General features: G+C 45.4%; 1 protein-coding gene across 2 annotated transcripts in view; it reads left to right on the top strand.

The window, feature by feature from the left end:
- The window catches only part of MYZAP (myocardial zonula adherens protein), an 88,833-nt gene that overhangs the window by 9,571 nt on the left and 55,397 nt on the right, over window positions 1–23,865 (top strand). For both annotated transcript variants that reach the window (XM_084782741.1, XM_084782742.1), the window contains exons 2-3: window positions 3,291–3,377; window positions 20,939–21,094. In XM_084782741.1, coding sequence (XP_084638867.1) covers window positions 3,291–3,377; window positions 20,939–21,094 — 243 coding nt within the window. The remainder of the gene's footprint in view (window positions 1–3,290; window positions 3,378–20,938; window positions 21,095–23,865) is intronic.

The following is a 23,865-nucleotide window of genomic DNA, read 5'->3' as shown; positions in this document are numbered from 1 at the left end:
TCACGCAGCCAGTATGGCACTTGCTGAGCGAGTGTGAGGCCCTGAGTCGGAATCCTTAGAACCCACTTACAAACTAATCTCAGCACTTCTACAAAGAGATGGGAGGTGGAGGCAGGAGAATCCCTGAAAACTCACAGGCCTGCTAGTCTGGCCTGCGCAGCAGCAACCAGCCAAGATGCTCTGCCTCGTGTTGGCAAGGGCTGATGCCTGAGTTTGTTCTCTGACCTCCACACATGGGCTGCGGCATGTGTGTCTCCATACTTTTATACATAAATGTATGCATGTATGTGGACACACACAGACACACACAATCAGCATAGATGCATGCCTTCCTTTTAATCTCATCTTGTCCTTGAAATCGAGAGAATAAACTTCCCATGGCCACATAGCCAGTGGGTGTTAGAGCCTGTGTGCCTGTGAATGCACATACATGTGTATGCATCCCCATGTGTGAATGAGCTGTGGTGCAGTAAAAATATACCTTCTTTTTTTCTGCCAACAGATATGCCTTGGGTCAGATTCAGCCCAACAAAAACAATCACTGGGAATCCCATATTTGCATGGTTTACCTGGTGTGGCTTACACTTTAATGCTTGTGAATTTCAGTCTGATTTTTGGCAGCTGGAATGGCCAGCAGTCAGATGGTTGTCTTTCTCCACAGGCAACACCCAGTTTTCCATTAGTTCTGTTGCCTATCCAGAAAGAGAGCTTCCTGGAGGAATAGCTTGCTCTCCTCCTGGCCAGCGTATCTGGTTGTGAGCCTTGAAAGCTGGTTGTAAAGTTGGCTGGGACAAAGATAGCCCTGGGTTTCAGGCCAACTCCATCCTGAGGTCACTGGGAAACCAAGCTTGCTCAGAAGAAAGTAGGGGTGTTAAGGCACCTTGAAACCTCATCATATTTAAAGAACCAGGGTTAAAACAGGTGTAAACAAAACCCAGGGCTTTGTGCATGCTAAACAATGACTTTTTTTTTTCCAGACAGGGTCTCATTATGTAATCCTGGCTGGCCTGCAATTCACTATATAGACCAAGCTGGTATTGAACTCACAGACTCCCCTGCCTTTATCCTCTGGGAGCTGGGATTGAAGCCATGTGCCACCACACTTAGCCTGGTAGATTTTTGAGACAGGGTCTCATTACATCGTTCAGGCTGCTTTGAACTCCCGTTGCCACCGAGTAGTCCTTCGGCTTGCCATACTCTTTCTTGCCTCTGGTTATGGGCCAGCACCAGCAGACCTGAGTTAGATGAGCCCTTTAATGGCCATGAGGCATTCTCCTTGCACATCTGCCTCTGAAATTTCCACGTTTATATGCTTACCAGTCGTTTTGGATAAGGATTACACCTGTGGTCTCATTTTTACTTGATCGCCTCTGTAAAGACCCTATGTAGCTAGGTTGGCAGAGCTTGCCTAGGGCATATACAAGTCTCTGGGTTCCATCCCCAGCTCTGTGTAAGCCAGGCATGGTGGTGCATGCCCCACAAGACCAGCACTTGGGAAGTGGAGGCCAGAAGATCTGAAGTTCAAGATTATACTTGGCTTCATAGCAAGTTCTAGACGAATTCAGGATGCATGAGACCTTGTCTTAGACAAAACAAAGCAAAAATACCTTGTACTAGTGGTTCTCAACCTGTGGATCATAGGCCCTTTGGCCAACCTCTATCTCCAAAAATATTTACATTAGGACTCATAGCAGTGGCCAAATTACAGTAATGAAGTAGCACTGAAAATAATATTATGGTTGGAAGTCACCAAAACATGAAGAACTGTATTAAAGGGTCGTAGCATTAGGAAGGTTGAGATCCACTCACCTATACTTATATAAGGTCCTATTCTGAGGGAAACATACACAGTGGAGTACAACTTAATGTGTGATAGGGGTCAAGCAGTCCTCCCATGAGTCAGGCCCCATATGGTGTTTCAGGAATGTGATGGCTCCAAACACACACACACACACACACACACACACACACACACACACACACACACACACTTTCTTAAGCTTTTTTTTAAATTTTAAGCTTTTGATAACCCAACAGGAACACTTTAGAGGTAGGTGGCAGGTGCTCACTGGGTAGCTGATGAAACTGGCAGAGATGTTACTGCCTTGGCAGTTATATTCTTGGTCCTTGGCCCTTTCTGCTAAATCTCATCTTTAATTTTCAGCACATATGAGCAGCTTTGGCTTTTTCCCTTCTTTTTCTTTCAAGTATAAAATACTTAAAACATGTTATTTGTCACCTTCACTGTTTTTAAGTGCACACGTTTGTGGCTGTCAGTGCCTCTGCTGAACTGTGGCTCCATCACCACTGTCAGTTTTCCCATCGTCTCACATTGAGACCCTAATGCCAACTCCCCATCCTCTACACCCTTGGCTCTCGGCAGGCCCCTCTCTCTTGATGCGTGGGTGCGGCTGGCCTAGGTACATCATATAGGAGACCAGCTTTGTTCTGCTGCATTCGCCTCATTTCAGGTAGTCTTCAAGGTTCATCCATGGCGCAGTGCATCAGAACGGCCTGCCTTTTCAAAGGCTGGGTGACAGTCTACTGTACACATGCATTTGGGCTCCTCTATTTGCCAACATTTAAGTCACTTCTACCTATTATAAATAATAATGAATATGAACATGACTAAAGAAACTTTATGAAAGTTGTGATTGGGCTGGTGAGGTGGCTGAGCTGATAAAGGCACTTCCCATGCAGGCCTGGTGACCCGAGTTTGATCTCCAGGACCAACACAAAGGTGAAAAGAGAGAACTCTTTCCACAAAGTTGTCCTCCACCTTGTCACTTTTGTGCCGTGGCATGAACACACAATATATAAGATAAAAACCTTGCAATTAACATTTCCATGTTTGTTGTAGAAAAGCTAAATACATAGGCTAGAAAGGTAGTAAATAACCTCCTAATCCATCACTGGAAATCTTAGAATTTAGACAAGAGGTAGCTGCATTATGTATTTTGGCTTCTTTCTCTCAAGAGGAATTTTGGCTTTTATTTGTGAAATGAATCATTTTAGGCATTTTATTATGAACCCTGAACCATTTATAATTGTTAGAAATCTCTGAAGTTATTCAATAGCTCCTTGTTTGAGCAGCAGGCTGCTGTGGATGCCATTCATGGGCACCTGTGCCAGGCCATGCTGGCCTTACCACGCTGGGCGCCTTCTAGTGTGATCAGTATGGTACAATGAGCCCATTACTGTGGGACAGGCAGAGAGAAAGCCCAGGGCCTCTGGCTCTTTCTGACCCCCAACACTCTTCCTGATTGGACTTTTCTCTCCACTTCTTTTAGGCAAATGTCTGCAGACTACGGCTGACCGTACCCCCTGAAAGTCCTGTGCCCCAGCAAACAGAAAAGAAGATTGAGAGGAAAGATCAGGTGAGCCATCTTTGAGGCCAAGGCCTGTGGATGGTCTTTTGTTTGTGTGTTCTCCCTCGCCAAGGCTGTTCGCCAAGCTATACATTAGTTACTGCTGATGAAAAGGCCCTCAGCCTTCCATAGTGCTCTCCCAGCTGCCCCTGTGGCCTTAGCCCTTGTTTCCTGGGGAGCACTGTGGTTCTGTGTAGCCTCCCAGCTGTGGGGACGCTGGACTTAGTGACAGGTGTTATAGCAGGGAAGGTGTTTTTTCCTGGAATGGCCTGTGCAGTGGAGTCAAAGGACCTTTTGTGAGTTGCTGGGACTGGAGCAACAGGCTGGAGGCCTGGCTCTCCCTGGCAGGAAGAGCCCAGCGGGTGGCCGATCATGCTCTTGGCTGCATAGAGAGGAATTCTGCGAACATATCTGTGTCATTTCTGAACAGAATGCTGGGGCTGTACAGATAAGAATGGCCTCACCTTTGCTTTAGAGGGACTTGCAGTTTTCCAGCTGGGACAGGTATACAAATAAACAATGGTGATGTAATGTTCCTATGTGGGAACATAGAGATGGTGCTAAGTGACTGGCATGTCGCAGAAGTGTAGGCTTAACAAGTAAATGGGAGGACCTGCTTACTCTGCCTGTGTTCCAGATGACACCATTTTCCTCATTCCTAAGCAATGACTGGCACCTGCTAAGCTTCATACCCTAGGACTACAGTGCTGAACACAGCAGAAAACAAGGCAGTGGCTGTCACCCACGGAGCTTGTAGTCTAGTGGGCTGAGAATGAAAGTAAACAAAATAACAGTGCACTTTCTGTAGGGAACAGTGTAAGCTAAAGGGATAGATGTTCTGGAGACTGGAGGATATGAACATAAAGTGGAATAATAGGTTATAGATGTCATGGGTAGAATCATGAGATTGTGACTTCTTGAAATGCAAGCTTCACTTTCGATTTAATCAGCAATGTAGTGAACCATAAACAAGGAAGCTTCCTGTAGACTGGTAAGAGGCTCATAATGTCCAGAGTTGACTGTATATACCTGTCCTTCCTTGCACATGACACTCTTAACTTTGTGTGTGTGTGTGTGTGTGTGTGTGTGTGTGTTCATGCATGTCCCTGTCTGAGGTGGTAAGAGGTAGACATTGGGTGTCTTCCTCTGTTGCTTTCCACCTTATTTATTCTTCCCTCCCCTTTATTTTTTTTCAGAATTTTCAGATTTTATCTTACATGTGTGAGTGTTTTGTCTGAATGTATGTATGGGCAGCACATGTGTGCCTGGTGTTCTCAGAAGTCAGAAGAGGATGTTGGATCCCATGGAACTGAAGTTATGGATGGGTGTAAACCACCATGTGTGTGTTGGGAATTGCACTGGGGTCCTATGTAAGAGCAACAAGTACTCTTAAGACAAAGAGCCATCTCTCTAGCTTACTTTTTTCTTTTTCAGATAGATCTATGTATTTCAGACTGTCCGGGACTCACTATGCAGAACACTATGGCCTGAAACTCAGAGGTCTGCCTGCCTCTGCCTCCTGAGTGCTGGTATTGAAGGCGTGCACTACTATGCCTGGCCTTATTTCTTAATATGGGGTTTTGTCCCTGAACCAAAAGCTTACCAGTTTGCCATGGTAATTTGTCTCTTTCTCTTACCAATTGTCCCAGCATTTGCCTTTCTCCACGTGCTCATCCCTGTTTTGTTTGTTTGTTTAAAGTGGATGCTGACCCAAACTCAGACCCTCATGATTGCACAGCCCGTCCTTTACCAACCATCTCCCCAGCTCCTCCTCTCCTGCAACGCGTTTCCAGTGCTGATTGTGCAAATGCCAGGCGCAGGAAGTAGGGAGGAAGGAAGCCAAAGTTATGGCCAGAGTGCTCTGAGAGAATGTAAACTCTGAGCTGCTTCAAAGGAGAGGAAGTATGTCACCAGCAGCACCTGCGAGGATGTGCCGGGAGGTGGGCAGGAAAAGCTAGACCTGAGACACCTGGTTCAGAAAATCTAGGCAGTACCAGTGAGGTCCTAGCTAAGGCCGTAGAAACTGATTTTATTCTTTATTAAAGATTTGTTTGTTTTTATTTTATGCGTATGTGTGTTTTGCCTGTATGTACGTCTGTGTACCACATGCATTTAGAGGCCATGGGGCCAGAAGAGGACATCAGATCCCTGGAACTGGAGTTACAGATGGTTGTTGAGCTGCCATGTAGGTGTTGGGAATCTAACCTGGGGCCTCTAGAAGAGCAGAAGTTGCTTTTAACCTCCGAGCCATCTCTCCAGCACTGACAACAGCTCTTTCTGGTTAAAATGGACATAGTTTGAACACCAGAGAGATTAATATCAATACAAGTTAAACAGCCCCAATCTCCCCACAACCACCCAGACAGGGTTTGTCTGTGTTCCCGCCCTGGCTGTTCTGGAACTCACATTGTAGACCCAGCCAACCTCGAACACCCAGGAAACCACTTGCCTCCTGAGGGCTGGGACTAAAGGTGTGCACCACCGCTGCCCAGATGAATAGCCCTGATTTTTTGGATGTTGTGACATTTTGGAATTTGAATTTTGGCGAGTAGATATGTTTTTTTTCTTCTTTTTTTAAAAAGATTTATTTATTTATTATGTATACAGTGTTCTGTCCATATGTACACCTGCACACCAGAAGAGGACATTAGATCACATTATAGATGGTTGTGAACCACCATGTGGTTGCTGGGAGTTGAACTCAGGACCTTTGGAAGAACAGGCGGCGCTCTTAACCACTGAGCCATCTCTCCAGCCTCGAGTAGATTTGTTTAACTGTTAAGTCTGTACAACTATTCCAACCAAGTATAAAGAACTTCAACATCTGATGCTCTTCCAGTCCCAAGAATTTTGAGATAAAGGACACTCAACCTTCAAAGGATTGTGATACATTGAATAATAATAAAAACCTACAACACTAGTGCTAACAAGAGAGGCAGAGAAGGAAGGGAGAGGGGACAGGCTCGTTATGGATCACTAAGTAATCTAGAAAAATGTGGAATTTCCAGATAGGCTCATCAGTGGTTAAGAAACTAGTTGATTGGGCCCAGCGTGGTGGCGCATACCTTTAATCCCAGCACTCGGGAGGCAGAGGCAGGCAGATCGTTGTGAGTTTGAGGCCAGCCTGGTCTACAAAGAGAGTCCAGGACAGGCAAGGCTACACAGAGAAACCTTGTCTTGGAAAAAAAAGAAAAAGAAAAGAAAAGAAACTGGTTAACTAAACATTATAACTGATAATGATATCACTGATAGGGTATAGTCTCTAAAGGAACAGTTGACCTTAAAGTCTAGTAAAACTTCCACTAGGTGACCCAACCCAGCATGATCAGCAGATGACAACTCTCTGTTGGGGGCTCCCTAAGTGATGTGATTAAGAAGTACTCACAAGGGGCTGGAGAGATGGCTCAGCGGCTAAGAGCACTGCCTGCTCTTCCAGAGGACCCAGGTTCAATTCTCAGCACCCACATGGCAGCTCACAACTGTCTTAGAGTTACAACTCTGAGAGCTGCCACTCTCACCCAGACAAACATGCAGGTGAAACACCAATGCACATAAAATAAAAATAAATAAATTATTTTAAAAAAGTACTTACAATACCTGTGTAATCTTCAGGCTGAATTGTGTGACTGAATTACTGATAAGAAAATAGAAAGGTCCAGAATACAGGACATTCTACAGAACAGTTGGCCAGAATCCCTCCCATGAATTGGATGATATTAAAAGCAAGATGAATTTCTGTTGTTGGAAAGATGGATTAAGAAACAGAACATGAAATATCATGAGCAAACTTGGGTTAGGCCAGAAAATTTGTAACAGATGTGTTGATATGCTTATCAGATTTGGAATATGAGCCACATATTAGCTATTGAATGAATTTCATTTTTATGTATGCGACATGTGACTGAAGACTTCTTTCAGATTCCCCACAGCTATGAACATTCAACAAAGGAAATGCTTGGCAGCTGCGTTTGCGACTTTTTTCATTACTGTGGCAAAAACAACTCGAGGAAGGAAGCATTTACTTTGGGCTAATGGTTTAAGGGCACAGCCCATTGTGGTGTGGAAGCCATGGTGGCAGGACCCTCAGGCAGCTGGTCACAGTGCATCTGCAGTCAGGAAGCAGAGAGAGATGGGAGCTGGTGCTCAGCTTGCTTTCTCCTTTTTATTCAGCCCATGGGACAGTGCCATACACAGTCAGGATGGGGATTTTTACCTCAGTTTACCCAGTCTAAAAACTCCCTCACAGATGCACCTAGTACTTGATGTCCTAGGTGATTCTAGGTCCTGTGAAACTGGCAGTCAGTGTTCACCACCACAGCACCAAAGCTCATAACAACTCAGGGGCAGTGAGGCTTCAGCTACTGGGCTCCTGTGATGACCAGGATTGAATGGGGTCCCCTTTGTGTCCTCACTCTTACTGTCCCTCTTAGAGCTGATGGCATTTGGGGAAGTTTGAGGAAGAAGCCCAGTCCAGAGTGAGTGGACTGGACTGGGGCCGTGCTGGCTGTGTCCATGTGCATGGTAGAGTAACAGAGAATGAGACAAGCTTGTGAGAGCTGCAGCAGGCCAAGGTGCCCCGGAGCAGATGCTCTCATTGCCGAGGAAAGAGCTGGGTGCTTAGCTGTGGAGTTCATTCTCACGCTGTGTCTTCTGTCTTGAAGAGTGCTTTCCAAATTGGTTAAGGCAATGGCTTTTTTTTTTTTACTGTAACTAAGCATCAGGCATTACTTTTATTTATATAGAGAAAAGAAGTGTCAAAAGTTAAAGTGGAAATTACAAATAGTTTTATGCAAATGCTAAGGACATATTGATGGCATCATTTTATCTGAGGTCATGTGCTTATTGCTATAACTTCCCTAGCAGCCAAAGGAATATTTTTTTTATGACAGATACTCATTCAGTGGGAAACAATCTATTTGGGGAGAAAAAGTTTATAAAATAATATATCTATTCCATATTTCACCATGATAATCCCAACTCTGTAATGATTACAATGAGATGAAAATGACATTTATACTCAGAACAGTCAGCAGAGAGCTGTCTTTTACAAGAGGTACATGGGAGTAGGGGGTTGGGGTATTGGTGTCATGGCTCAGTTGGTAAAGACAGCTGCCATGAAACCTGACAACCTGAGTTTGATCCCTAGGTTCTACTTATGTGGTAGAAGAAGAGGTGTGATTTCCCCAATTTGCCTTTTTCTTTCCACATGTATATAATAGCATGTGCAATCCCCCCACATACACACATATACAATAAATAAATATATATTTTAAATTTTAAAGGAAAAGATAAATGATAAAAAGAAACCAGATACCATACCCTAAAGAGACCACAGAAGTGGGGCTGGAGATGGCTCAGTAGTTAAGAGCACTTGTCTGCTTTTTCAAAGGTCCTGAGTTCAATTTCCAGCAACTACATGGAGGGCTCAGAACCATCTACAATGGGATCTGATGCCCTCTTCTGGCCTGCAGGTGTTCATATAGTAGAGTGCTCATAAATAAATATTTTTTAAAAGCTTAATAAAATTTTTTTTAAAGAGAAAGAAACTTTAACAGAAAGGCCCTTGCTGGATGATTATGTCCAATAAAGGTGGAAGGCATAGAAAGGAATGATCTGCGTCAGAACTGAATCACATTAACTGATATAAGTTGTTGGTCTAGGAAAGGGCACATCACTCTCTCAATGGTGTAATTTCCAACTGCTTTAGTGATCAGGATGACAATGTAAGTCTAGCCCCCAAACTAGTATAGTACAGCCGACCCCCCCCCCAGTACAAGTACAGACTTTTAGATTTATTTACCTTCCCTCACCCCCAGGAAGTACATCCTCAAATTTCCCAAGGCAAAATGGCTACTCATGAAAAGATTGGAAGAGTCCCAGCCTTCACAAATCTTACTATTAGAACCCTGACTTGGTTGACAAATGGGACATACAGGGAAATGTTAAGAAGAATAATTTAAAAACCTCAACAATTAACCTTTCCAAGAATAAATTTCTGACCTTTAAATTTTCTTCTTCAAATCAACACACACACACACACACACACACACACACACACACACACCACTGAACCTTCATATCTTTATAGCAAAGCAAGGCCACTTTCTCCTTATGCCTCCAACTAGCCCACCACAGGTGCTTCGGAACAGCCAGGCTCTGAGGAGCTCAGGAGCTGTGCACCTTGATGTCACCTGCACTGAGCACCAGGTGTGAGGCCCTAAGTGTCCATCTGTAACAAGCTGGTGACTCACTGCAGAAGAACTGGGGTAGAGAGGAGGGTGAGGCTGGCTGTTTCCCCAGGACTGAAGCTCTTGGGTGGTGGCAGCACCCAAAGGTTCTTGTGGCAACTGGGAAGATAGTGATTTTGACACCATGTCCTGGCTGGAATCTTGGGCTTGAGTCACTAGGAGCAGGGTTCACATACCAACTAGGGTTCCCTAGAGAAGCCACTTCTTCTGATGTGGTTGCAGTGTGTCTGCCCCTCCCTGGGAGCCACAAAATTGCAAGGTACCCAACATGCTGGTTAGGCTCAATGACTTTGATTCCTTTGAAGGAGAACTCATGGTTTGCCAAGCCAGGGATTGGAGCCTGGATAGGACATGGAAGTCTGAAGATGTCAAATGGCCTGACTGACTTCTAATGAAGTCAAAGTCTAATGAAGTGAAATGTCCCAGAGGATTTCCTGGCCATTAGAGCTGCAGCTGGCCGAGAGCAGCTGGGCCTTAGTTACTGACACTGTCACGGCAGATGCCTGTGGGCAGCTAGCCATACATAGGCCCACTGCCTGCAAGATGTTCTTCTGTCTGTTCTATATTCACCATATTTCTCACAGCTCACAAGTAATGAAGAGGGCACACTTGCCATGCTGCATGGAGGTGTGTTGGGAGGGTGCTCAAGGCAAGTTCAATAGTCAGTACTTTCCAGGGATCATGGGATCATGGGATGTATTGGAGAGGCTTCCTAAGTCTAAAGCAGATGCTCGCCTGTCTGCTGTTCTTAGTGCCCTTGAGCATTTTCTGCTGTCTGAGACTATGGTCTGCTGCCCACCAGTTCTGGAAAGCAGACCCTAGCTTCCTCTGCAAGAGGGCATGCTGACGCCTAGCTGCAAAGAGCAAGGGAGCTGAGTGGGCCTAGGGAGATAGCTCACTTGGTAAAGCTCTAAGTGTAACCCTTAGTGCTCAAGGAATAGTGCTGTGCATGGAGATGTGGGCTTGCAATCAGGGGCAGGGGAAGGTGGGTGCCTGGAGTTTGCTGGCCAGCCAGGCTAGCCTAATTGTTGAGATCTAGGTCAATGAGAAAACTTTTCTCAAAGGTAGTAAACACTGGCTTGAGGCCGACACATAAGGTCACTCTCTGGCCTCTGTACACATATGGCCTCCCCCATATATGATCATGAGCATTTTAAAAAAGAAAGCTGGGTAGTGATGGTGCATGCCTTCAATCCCATCACTTGGAAGGCAGAGGCAGGTGGATCTCTGCAAGTCCCACACCAGCCTGGTCTATAGAGTGAGTTCCAGGACAGCTAGGGCTACACAGAGAAACTCTGTCTCAAAAACCTAAATAAATAAATAAATAGTAAAATTAAAATAGTGAGGGAAAGATGCCCACTACTATGACTGGATTCTAAGGTGAAGTAACTGAATACCACTTTTGCCTTTTTTTTTTTTTTTTGAGACAGGGTTTCTCTGTGTAGCCTTGGCTGTCCTGGAGTCAGTTTATAGACCAGGCTTGCATCTGCCTCCCTGAGTGCTGGGATTACAAGCATGTGCCACTGCACCCAGCCACCTTTGCCTTTTGTAGGTCAAACTCAGTGGCCTTTGCTTTGGTCGTGGCCTCTTTCCCTTTAGCTGTCTTAGAGTCATTCCCACCCATGAAGTGTTGCCTCTCTTCTTCCTCTTGGGCTATACCTTCTGCATCTTTGCTGATGTCATTCCACTCCTCTCCATAATCTCAGCATCACTCTACTATCACCTGGTCCACAGTCCCCTCTTCAAAGACCTGCTGGCTCCCACCTCCCCTCTCTGTGCAGATCTACAGCCCGCACCTCACCTCTCTGTAAAGATCTACCATCCCTCAGCTCCCCTCTCTACAAAGATCTACCAGCCCCCAGCTCCCCTCTCTGCAAAGGCCCAACCCTAGAGAACTCATCTTTTTCTGCCTTGGGGACCGTCTCACTAGCTGTGATCTCTGGATCCTTTTCTGGTGAAGGCCATGTTGGTTTGTGACATTATTTCTACCTATCATAACAATGATAGTTTATTAGTGTGTATTACCTCTATTTACAAATTTTAAAAATGTTTTAGGCAATATTGGAACTTCGAATGGGACATTCTGGCTGTAGCTTTCTGCACCTGACATTCCCATACTTCCATCATTGGTGAGGATGAGTTTTTTCCCCCTTAGGGTCATCCACTGAGTGCGTTTACCCCAGGGTCGCTCTGACTCATGCACTTCCAGGGAACCAGGTAGGGTCAATCTTGGACATGGATCTGGGAATATTACAAGGAGTAGCAGTTGATTGAGTAGTTAATGGGGCAGGTTCCTGTCCTTCCCTGAGATCTAACCATCTGTATCATGAGCAGATTCCCTCTGTCCCCTCCACTCATTTCCTTCAGAGCACAGTCCCTTCTCTTTTATATTCTAGTTTTTTCCCTGGAGCCTTCTTCCCCAGATAGCTACCCGAGAGATTCGGTCCTAGCCTTACTGTAAAGAACAAATGAGCTGAAGCTGGAGAGATGGCTCACTGGTCAAGAGCACAAACCTTTCTTGCAGGGACCCAAGTTCAGTTCTCAACACCCGCATCAGAGAGCTCACAACTGCATATAACTCAGGGGACCCAAATTCAGTTCCCAACACCCGAGTCAGATAGCTCACAACTGCATGTGACTCAGGGGACCCAAGTTCAGTTCCCAGCACCCACGTCAGAGAGCTCACAACTGCAGGTAACTCTAGCCCTGGGGGTGTGCAATATCTCTGGCCTCCTTGGGCATTGATGTGTGCATACCTACAAGCAGACATGTGCATAATTAAGAATCATAAAATGTTTTTTTTTTAAAGAGTAAATGAATCTGGGCAGTGGTGGTACACACATACCTTTAATCCCAGAACTTGGGAGGCAGAGGCAGGTGGATCTTTGTGAGTTCAAGGCCACCCTGGACTATAGAGTGAGTTCCGGGACAGCCAGGGTGACACAGAGAAGAAACTCTGCACTGAGAAACATTGGTAGATAGATAGATAGATAGATAGATAGATAGATAGATAGATAGATAAATAGATAGACAGACAAATAAACAGTGAGTTAATATAGGGTCCTCATCAACATCTGACCTGTGAGGTGGACTAGAAAGGCAGGACATGATCTGTGAGGATAGAAGGTAGAAGATGGTGACAATATCTCTCCCGAGTCCATGTGTTGTTTTGTGACTCTGCTCCTGGGTGGCATCACTGGTTGGGCCCTGCTCTTACAGGCTCCACCCACCCTGCCAGTAATTCCTCTTTATCTCTCATGTACCAGGCATAGCCTCCCTCCTTAGAACCCCTGCTAAGGTCCTTTTTTCTCATGGTTGCGGTATCTTCTTCTTCCTTTTTTTTTTTTGTTTGTTTTTCAAAACAGGATTTCTCTGTGTAGCCTTGGCTGTCCCTCCCTGACTTGCTTTGTAGACCAAGCTGGCGTCAAACTCACAGCGATCCACCTGCCTCTGCCTCCCGAGTGCTAGGATTAAAGGCATGTACCACCACACCCTGCACAGTGTCTTCTCTCTATTTATCTGGACATCCTGCAGACTATCATAACCCACAGGAATGGATACCCATTTCTGTAAACATTTGAATATGAAAAGAACGCTGAGTTAGCATAGCAACATGCAAGAGCAGGAAGACATTGACTGCTCTGTTCTAGGGAGCCTTGCTCTCTGCGCACAGTAGGTGTTTAGTGACTCTGATGATCAGTTTCATGTTAGTTTCAGAAGTTGCCATAACAACACCATAGACTACATGGGCTGAACAACAGAATTTTATTGTTGCATAGTTCTGAGGGCTAGAGGCTGGGCTAGAGGCAGGCCACACTCCCTGGGAGGCTCTGAAACAGACTCCTTTAACTCATCTAGAGTCTGGCGGTTCCCTTTAGTCCTTGTCTTGTGGTAGTCTTTACAGATGGAGCTCTTCCTGTGTGCATGGGTCTGTGTCTGTCCAAATTCCCTCCTTTTTATAAGGACCCTGGGGATAATAGAGTGGGGCCCACTCTAACGACCCCATTTTAAGTAGATCTTGTCTCTAAGTAAGGTCAGAGTTTAAGTTACTAGCAGTTAAGATGGCACCTTTTTTTTTTTAAATGGGGGATTGACATAGTTCAACTCATAGCAAGCTCCTTAAATTGTGTGAGCCACCCAGATGAATTAGCCTTTTGTTTTCTTTTTACTTCCTGTTTGTTTGTTTGTTTGTCTCTTGTACCTGAGGCTGACTTTGAAGTCTTGATCTTCTTGCCTCTACCTCCCAAGGGCTGGGATTACAGATGTGTCCCACCACTCCTGGCTTTTTATTTATATATTAAACATAATAATGTGGAAGAAGGAATGATGGTGGGTTTTGTTGTTGTTGTTGTTATTTTTTCGAAACCAGATTTCTCTGTGTAGCCTTGACTGTCGTGGACTCACTTTGTAGACCAGGCTGGCCTTGAACTCACAGCGATCCACCTGCCTCTGTCTCCCAAGTGCTTGGATTAAAGGCATGCGCCACCACCACCTAGCTTGGAATGATGGTTTCTTATGATCACAGATTTCATGAAAGGAATGTGAAATTTTCTTAAGAATGGTTAAACTTTAGGAATAAAACTGATAGTAGATCATTTTGAAATTAAATACTCTCATCTGTCATTTTCAAAGGCCTGTGTAACTCTCTGAAGGTCTGTGTCCATATTCCTGCCCAACTCTGTATGCCCTGTAACCATGTGAGTGAGCACTCACAGAGAGAGAGAGAGAGAGAGAGAGAGAGAGAGAGAGAGAGAGAGAGAGAGAAGTGGAGGGAGGAGGAAAGAGAGAGGAGAGAAAGAATGTGTGTGTGTGAGAGAGGAGTGGAAAGAGACTGAGACACACACTCATGTTCACGTACACACACACAAACACACACACACCCCAGGGGTGAGTGGGAAGGGAGACCAATTCTAGCTATGGCAGATGCATCATGTTGACTGTGGCTGCACAGTCTTGGATCTGGTTGGAGATGGTCCTGTGACCTTCATCATGAGCGAAATTTTGCACATATTAATAGACTAGCTAGAAGAAACGATACTAGGAGAAGCTGCTAGGCACAGTAGGAGTGGCATTAGTGTCCTTGAGACTTTGAGAAGCTGAGAGAGTGGCTGTGTATGTATGGGTGCAGAGTCCAGAGCTTCTGGAACCAGTGATGTGTCAGGGGAGGAAACCCGCACTGGCAGATTTTATAGCCCCTTTCCTTTAAAAGCCTGGATGATCAAGCCTGCTGGTTCTTGTCCTTGGAGAGCCTGTTTATACAACATCCTGGCTGTTGCCAGGTGAACGGGTGCGCTGCCATGATTCATAGCTGCAGCTGGGGCTGGGCTGCCTCTGTGACAGTGTGCAGGGGCTGTATATACGCTCAACGAATAGGCCTGAGGTTCTGGTCCTGGATCCTTCACTAATCTCTGTAGCACTTCTATCTCACGCCCTCTCCAAGGGTCCCAGGTTCCTCTTCTAGAGCACATGAGTGTTTGCCTATCCCCAGACTTTCTGCAGCTGTGGAACTCTTGGTCACACTGATGCACTCATACAAAATAATGTCAGAGCAGTGTCTCAAAAGAGGTAATTCTGAGGTTGACATCTGAGGTTGACCTCTGTAGCCGCTACACATGTGCACACGTGTACACGCACATATGCATACTAACCTGCCCCCACATGTACACCTACCATTATATGAACACACATATGCAAACACATGGGGAAATCCTCCCCATGTTTATTTCAGGTCTATTTATGCTGGCTATTGAGAATCAGCTGTGAAAATAACCGCCACTCCCTGCCTTTGTGGAGTTTGTTGTGTTGTCAGATCACATGCTCTGATTTAAGAGGTGAAAAGCGTAGTCCCCCATCACTAGCCAACTAATCCAATGCCAGTGACTCGCTTGAGGCATCTCACAGGATCTTAGATTGGGTTACTTTTTGTGGCTTCTCATCCTTTTCCAGCCCAGGGAACACAGCTGTCACCAGAGCCTGAGGTGAATTCAGAGCTGTAAGAGTGCTCATGGGAAATCATGGATCACAGCCTCTCTGTGCACGTTACTGCGTGCACCTGCTTGGAATCCTGATGCATTTTATGTGGGGTTTATGGGATGCCTGAGTTGTCTCAGCTCCCTGCTGTGGTAGGAACTTTCTCTTCTAGGGCTTTAGTTTCCAAGAAGCTTTTCCCTCCATTGTCTTAGGTGCAACATAATAGAGCTGGTGTATGTATATTGCTTCTTAAAAATTTATTATCTTTAAGATGTGTGTGTGTGTGTGTGTGTGTGTGTGTGTGTGTACATATGTATGCAGGTGCTCTTGGAATCAGAAGAAGGCATCCAGTTCCCTAGAGCTGGAGTTATAGGTGATTGTGAGCTGCCCAATATGGGTGGGTGCTGGAACTCTACAAGAGTAGTCGTATGTGCTCTTAAAACCACTGGGCCATCTCTCCAGCCCCAAACATATGTTAAATGTTTTTGTTTTCTACATGTATTTCACACACACACACACACACACACACATACACACACACTATCTCTCTATCTGTTTGTATGTGTGTGTGTGTGTGTGTGTGTGTGTGACCTTTCACTGCTGAACCAACTTGCCAGACTCCATATATAATTTAAATTTTGTTTAAAGCCATCTTTCTAAAGCTTCAAAAGGCCTTTTAGCCATGGAGAGTTCGAAACTTACACTGAAGGAAACGGAAATATGTAATAAGCCTTTGAGGCAGTGGCCCTCCACCCACAGGCAATCCTACCGCATCTACAACCTGTTCACTTCCTTCACCTGCATAAATAAACAAGATAAACCCTGCCTTTTAATACTACCACAATACTTTCATCATGCCTAAAAGTAATACTCATTTTAGGGATATTTTGAGAGGAGGGGGAAAATGAGCTAAAAGCATTTGTAAACATATTAGCTATTATTTTTTTCTGTGTTCTCTAGTTTTTGACCTTGAGCATGTTGCTATTTTCTAAACATGATGTCCCCACTTGCTGTCCTGGGATTTCTCCAGGTTTCATTTGTGGTTGAGGCTCTGGGCTGCTGTCTGACCCTTGCTCTCAGAAGGACAAAGGGCGTTTCCTTCAGCTGGAATGTGTTTGCATGTTCAAGGTGAATTCTCCAGGGCCTCTAGCAGCTTCTAAAGCCCCTGTTCATTCAGTAAATATTTGCCGAGAGTCACAGTGTGTCCGTCACCGCTGGCTGCTGCAGTTAAGAGTGGGAAAGAAGTGATGTGGCAGAGACATCTTGGGACTGGTGGCTGCCAGGGGAGCAGGCTTCTGATCCTAAGGACACCCACAATCACTTAGGCGCGGCTGTGGTCATGGGGAGGATGGGTGTGAGGAAGCCAGATAGTTCTGAAGGGTCAAGGAAGTCACTCTGGAGGAAGAGACATCTCTGTCTAGCAGCATGGTAAAGGCAAGAGCCTTGTAACAGGAGGGGCGGGGCATGAGGGTGGATGGAGGTGGGGGGTGAAGTGAAGAGGAGTTCCTATCTCTGGCCTGACTCTTCCTAATGGTTCTGGCACTTGATGGTTGGGCTCCCAGCCTCCCTGCCCCTTGAATTTCTGGGATGCCACATGGCCATCTGAGGTCCAGTTCCCTGCAGACTCTTTACTGGCTTGGAGGCAGTATGATTGGAGAAGTGCACATTGGAAAGACAGACACAGGAACCTGAATGCTCACCCTGGATGAACCGTAACATTTACACAGCAGGCTTGTAAGGACTAAAGGAAATGCCGTGTAATAAAAATCACCCTTTTTTTTCTCCTTCTCTTTCTTCACACATGACCTTCCGGCCTTTTCCTGCATGGTCCAGTGCCTTCCCCCAAGGAGTACCAGGCTGCTAGTCCTGCTCCTCAGCAGAGCCCTGTGACCAGGCCCTTTCTCTGGAGGTCTTTTATTTAGATGGCATTTTGGATAGATGGCTTAATGGCTAAGAATGTGCTCTCCTCGTGTAGGGGACCTGAGTTCAGCATCCACATTGGGTGGCTCACAGCGGCCTCCTTTAGGTTCTGTGCACACCTGTGCTCACAGGTACACATACCCTACACAGGTGCACACGTACACGGATACCCCTCTCCCAGGTCCTCCCTACCCACCCCCACTTCACCATCCACTCAACTTCATGTCCTCCTTTATTAAAAAAAATCCAGTCCGGTTTGTGTTGTCCAGATATTCTTGGGTGTGGGGTCGTCCCCTGGAGTGTAGTCAACCTACCAGGCGTCACACCCTTAAAGAAAACTGACTCTCTCAGCAGTTATCAAATGCCAATAGCTCTAGCTAGGGGCAGGGATTCGTGTCCACCTCCAAAATAAATCTTTAGAAAAAAGTTTACATAACAATGATTCAGCAACAAATAGCAACAGCAACAGGCCAGAGTACAAAAGAGCACAAAGGAAAAGATGGTGTCCTGCTCCCACTGAGGAGCGTGCCACCAAAGGTATGGATTGTATGTCTTTAGAAATTTGCCATACACATTCCTAAAACAAAAACAGGAATCTACAATTTATTCCCTTTCACCCAGTGTATCTTAGGTATCTTTTAACGCACATAAATCCCTTTCTTTGTTGAGTCAGTGGCTCAGTCTGTAGCCCAAACAGGCCTTGAACTCACTATGCAACCCCAATTAGTGTCAAACTCAGGGCAAGCCCCCTGCCTCAGACTTCTCAGAGCTGGGATTGCAGGCCGCATGCTGTCCTGACATTGTCCTCATCTCCCAGGTTGTAGATTCTCCTGGTCTGACCACCAGACCTCTGGGCACCTTGCTGTCCTGTGTCTCATCAGAGCCTTGTGTCCTCAGCAGCCTGTTTTTCAGGAACTGGGTGGGGCCCAGGGCTGGAAGAACAGCTTCTGTTTCCTGGTCTGTGGGGGAGTTTCATTGGAGCTTTTCCTTTTCCTAATTACGTCTGTAGCAAATTGGGGATATCTGAATGCCAGCGTGTCACCCCACCAGGAACCATTTAGCAGCCCAGTCATTTAAACAGACAAACAACTTTCAAGGGTAGCGACACCCATGGGATCTGGGTGCCTGGGGCACACATACGAGCTGCTACCAGAAACCAAACACCAAGTGTCCCAGACCTTCACATCCCATCACTTCTCACGTTTATACAGAATTGTAAAAAGCATTGGGTATGTTCCCTCCCTTTATAAAAAGTCCTCATGTTAAAAATGCTCAAACAAATAATGCGGAAAATGAGGAAAAGCCACCCCTTTGTTCTCCAGCATCTCAAACCTACTTCACAGTTCCCTCCTCAGGGGTGACTACTATTAAGAATTTGTTGTGAATCTTTCTGGTTTTTATTTTTTATTTTACAAACTTTGAATGAATTCAATACTCATTATTTTGTGACAATAAATCATTTAAAGTGCAAATTACAGTTTTGTATTTAAAAACAACTTTCTGAATACCTGGGGAAAATCTGCAAAAAACGTAATTGAAAATGTTGGTACTGGGTCTGGTGTGGTGGTTGGTGCACACCTTTAAACCCAGAATTCGGGAGGCAGAAGCAGGTGAGTCTCTGAGTTTGAAGCCAGCCTGGTCAGCATAGTGAGTTCCAGTGTAGCCAAGGCTGTGTGTGTAGTAAGCCCCTGTCTCAAAAACAAAAAAGAAAGAAAAGGTGGTGGTGGGTGGTTGGGGTGGGGGCTGCTGATGGTATAGCTCTGTGGTGTGGACTAGGTACTGGGTCATCTCAGGGGCAGCTGTGAAGAAGCGCTTGTCTCTGAAGTCTCAGACTGGTTTCTTTCTCTTTCTGTCTTTTTTTTTTCTTTTAAAAGTTACTTCTCTAAAAACATATTCCTTGTTACATTTTATTTTTTATTCTTTGTGATCCTCTGTGTGGTGTGTGTGTCTGTGTGTGTGTTGTGTGTGAGTGTATATGTGTGTGTGTGTTTGTGTGTGTATGTTTGTGTGTGTGTATGTGTTTGTGTGTGTGTATATGTGTGTGTTTGTGTGTGTATTTGTGTGTGTGTGTTTCTGTGTGAGTGTGTATGTGTGTATTTGTGTTTGTGAGTGTGTCTATGTGTATGTGTTTATGTGTGTTTGTGTTTTTGTGTGTGTATGTGTTTGTGAGTGTGTGTATGTGTGTGATTGTGCTTTGTGTGTGGTTGTGTGTGTGAGTGTGTATGTGTGTGAGTGTGTATATTTGTGTTTGTGAATGTGTTTATGTGTGTGTTTGTGTGTGTGTGTGAGTGTGTGTATGTGTGTGTGTTTGTGTGTGTGTGCGTGTGCATGCACGCTCATGGGTGAACCACAGTGCCCATGTGGAGGTCAGAAAACAACTTCCAAGAGTCAGTTCTCTCCTTCCACCATGTGGACCCTGAACTCAGGTCACTGGGCTTGGTGGCAAGCACTTTTACTTGCTGAGACATTTCACTAGCATTCCCCCCACTTCCTTTTTTTCCTTTATTTTCCTTGTCTTTGTCCCCTTCATGTTTGAGGGGGTCCCTGCTGTCTCCCCACATCTAACAAACCCAGGGTATGAGGAGCTGTGGACTGGCTTAAATGTGGACGTGTGGCCCATGCAGGCTCTTTGGGCCCTTTGACTTCCATGACCTCAGCTATGAAGTAGCAGGAAAACCATGCTGGTAAATGGCTATAAACATTAATCATTTGAAGCAATCTTTTTGGTGGTCAAAAACCATTTTCCCCTGCTTCCTGAAGCCTTCATCCTGCAAAGCTGTGTTAGATTTGGACGTATGACTTTTGAGTTGCAGCTTACTCATGATTCAAGCATTAACTGCTGGAATTAAAGACCAGATAAGTGGAGTGGGAAGATTCTTCAGGACTGGAGTCACACCACCTCTGCTTGGCTTTTCAGAAATATTTCATAAATGGGCACCCAGGTCATGTGCTAACCCCACCTCTTCTCCTCAGATCTTGGCTGCAGGGTCAACCCTGCCCTTATAGGACAGTTTCGCTACCAGATGACAGGCAGCTTCACCTTCCTGCAATTCAGGCCATGTGGTTGATGAGGCATTTGAAGTCATCAGAGGAAGTGGTATAAGGCAGAAAACAGTGTCACCTCAGTGCAAGGTCATGACATAACTCCTCTGGTGTCTTATGAGAATTAGAAGTGGACATCCCCTTGGGAAGATGGTGTATGAAGGTCCTTGCCAGTGAGGATGGTGGGCCAAGACTTGCTTCACATGGGCAGCCCCAGCTCATGCCTGGTGCAGAGTGACCAGCATCATCAGGCTGGGATGTTGCCCCCTTGTTTCTGCTGCTGGGATACCCAGGGCCAGGCACAGCCTGCTTAATCATACGTGGGTGTCCATCATTATGGCTGTGTTCGTGAGACTCATATGCCTTTTCTCATTTCCTGCTTTCTCCTAGCCTCCAGAACTAAACAATGGAGACTCTACCAGGAAGCTTCCCCAGGGTGTGGTCTATGGTGTGGTGCGAAGATCAGATCCCAATCAACAGAAGGAAATGGTGGTGTATGGCTGGTCCACCAATCAGCTGAAGGAAGAGATGAACTACATCAAGGATGTGAGCTACCCAAGGATATTTTGTTTTTCTGTCCTCTGAAGCAGCTAGGAGGGTGGGGTCAGGAGCCTGGATGGCAATGTTAAGTAGGCGTTTTGAAAGTCTACTATGGGATGGCAATGTTTCTCCATTTCTCTGTGGTGATGCTAAAGGTGCAGGTACAATTTTCAGCAGCTTCTCTTGGGTGGTTGTTACAGGCAGAAAGATCATGAGACTCTGGCCTCCTGCTGGGTGGAGTGTGGAGGCTCTCGGGAGGTTTTGCATAAGATACCAGACAAACGTAATGTATATGTTTGAGCAACTGTATAAATGTGGGTGTTACTGGCTGCTCGTAAGAGAACCACCAACTCAGAAAGAAATGTGTCGTCCCTGGAGATGAGTCTGGAGGAAGGAGGATACTGGGCAGGGCACAACTGGGCTCTGGGTCTGGTTTTCTGTATTTCTCAGCCTCAAGATTGGGTCTCTCTAAACATATGCCAGTCTTTGGAGAAAGAAAACAGGACACCCACTACTGGACAATTTTTGAAGTTGCCCTACTCCCATTAGAGTTCCCCATTATATGCCATATTGGCCAGGGAGGGTCACATACCCCACCCTATGCCAATCATTGACAGGTTCACACCAATGATTTGGCTTGAAACGAATGTTGGGAAAACAACCACAACAGACAAGGTACACTCCAAGCCATTCAGAGCAATTGCTTTGTATTTAATGTATTGCCTCTTATCTTTTACGTTGAGATAATTTGGCAGAAGTATATGAAAAACAACTGGCCATTATCTCACCATTCAATTGGTTCTGTGGTTAACATTTTAGACCATCTTCAAATACTTTAAGGCCAAATGTCTATTTCTTTTTGTGCTACTCAGTGTCCCCTTCATCCATACTAACTGACTGATGCTTCTGAGCTCAAACCAAACTAGTTAGATGAGAGAAAAAATGAACTACTCTGATGGCTGTGGACCCCAAATACTGACCCATGGCTCAGGGCGAGGCTGGAGATGTGCCCCAGGCCTGTGAACTCACTGCTGCTGCTTCTACATCAGATCCAGGTTCCTCTCAGTGTGACATTTTGTCCTTTCTAGGCCTCCATCTAGTCATCTATAGGTGGACTCTCATCTCTGAGGTCAAACCTCCAGCTTTGTGAGCCTCATTTGCTTTGGGGAGATGATGTTGATGTACAAAGCCACATCATCTTAGCTATTGTATGAGGGTTTTGTTTTAATAAGAAATACATGGGCTAGGAGGTGGTGCAGTTCATAAAGTGACCGCAGTACAAGCATGAGGCTTGAGAGTTCAGATTCCCAGTATCCATCTAAAAACTGTGTGGATAAGTAGATGGGCTCCAAGTTCAGTGAGAGACCCTGCTTCAAAACACAAGGCAGAGACTGATCGAGGAAGATACCTAATGTTAAACTTCTGGCCTCCAGACATGTGCACACATATGCACACACACGCATACACACATACATGCATCTACAAGAAGAGGATGTAAATATACCACACGCATATACTCACATGCACATGTGAACATGGACGAGTACTTGGGCACACACACACACACACACACACACACACACACACACACACACACACACACGTATTATAACCACTAGTTTTGAATACCCAGTGTTTTAATCATGCCAAACATTGCATCTCAGATTGTTTTAGCAGTGCGGGCCTTTCTCAAGGAAATATTTAGACCTTCTTCATTACATGCTTCATATAACTTGGGATTACTTTAGAGGTAACCTTCAATTTGAGAGCTCAGACTCTCAAGTTGCCCAAGACAAATACAGCAGGTCCAGGCTAATGCTCAGCTATAAATGACATGTGCTGCAATCACAAAACTGGCTCTCACCCCAAATTCCCAAACTCCTCCATGATCTGCAATACAAAATTAATTTCTAGGTCCCACCTTCGATGGCTGGTTTCAGATCCATCCAGGCCTGCTCATTTCCTCAGTGTGTTTATGAGCTTGTTGCCTTGATCCCTGATGGGAGACACCCTGGCCCTGTTGCCTTCCTACACTGTTCAGTGGCAGCAACACCCAGATCAAGGTCCTGCCCATTCACCTCTGGTGACAGAGAGCACAAGAACCAGCCAGGGTAATAAAGAGCTGTTCACTCCCTAGAATGAATGATTTGGGCCTCATTTTCCCAGTTGTCAATGGCAAGAAAGTAGACTGTTGGAACTCATCTGGGTAGGGGCAAAGATGGCCCGGGGGTTAAGGGTTCTTGCTGCAGAGGACCCACCCATGTCAGGCAGCTCACAAGTGTCTGCAACTCCAGTTCTAGGAGATTCTACACCTTCTTCTGGCTTCCACTGGCACTTGTACCTACGCACACAAGCACACACATGCACACACACACACACAATTAAAAGGAAAATTCATCTTTTAAAAAGCACAGATGGGCTAGAGAGATGGCTCAAAGGTTAAGAACACTGACTGTTCTTCCAGAGGTCCTGAGTTCAATTTCCAGCAACAACATGGTGGCTCACAACCATCTATAATGTGATCTGATGCCCTCTTCTGGTGTGCAGATATATATATATATAGGTAGAACACTGTATACATAATAAATAAACGTTAAAAAAAACACAAACAAAAAAAACTCTTCATCTGGTGAATGCGTAAGGTCTAGACTCCTCTCTCTTCATACCTTCTACTGATTTCCATTCTGAAACAAGACGTACCTTGGTGTTAGAGTTCTTGCCTGTCATGCATGAGGCCTTGAGTGGGTTCAAATCCCCAGTACAAGAAAAAGAAAAGA

Source organism: Acomys minous (genome assembly GCF_964271855.1).
Source record: "Acomys minous genome assembly, chromosome: 5".
In the NCBI taxonomy this organism is placed as follows: domain Eukaryota; kingdom Metazoa; phylum Chordata; class Mammalia; order Rodentia; family Muridae; genus Acomys; species Acomys minous.
The sequence above is the reverse complement of the archived record's forward strand: the minus strand, read 5'-3'. Positions and strand labels throughout refer to the sequence as shown.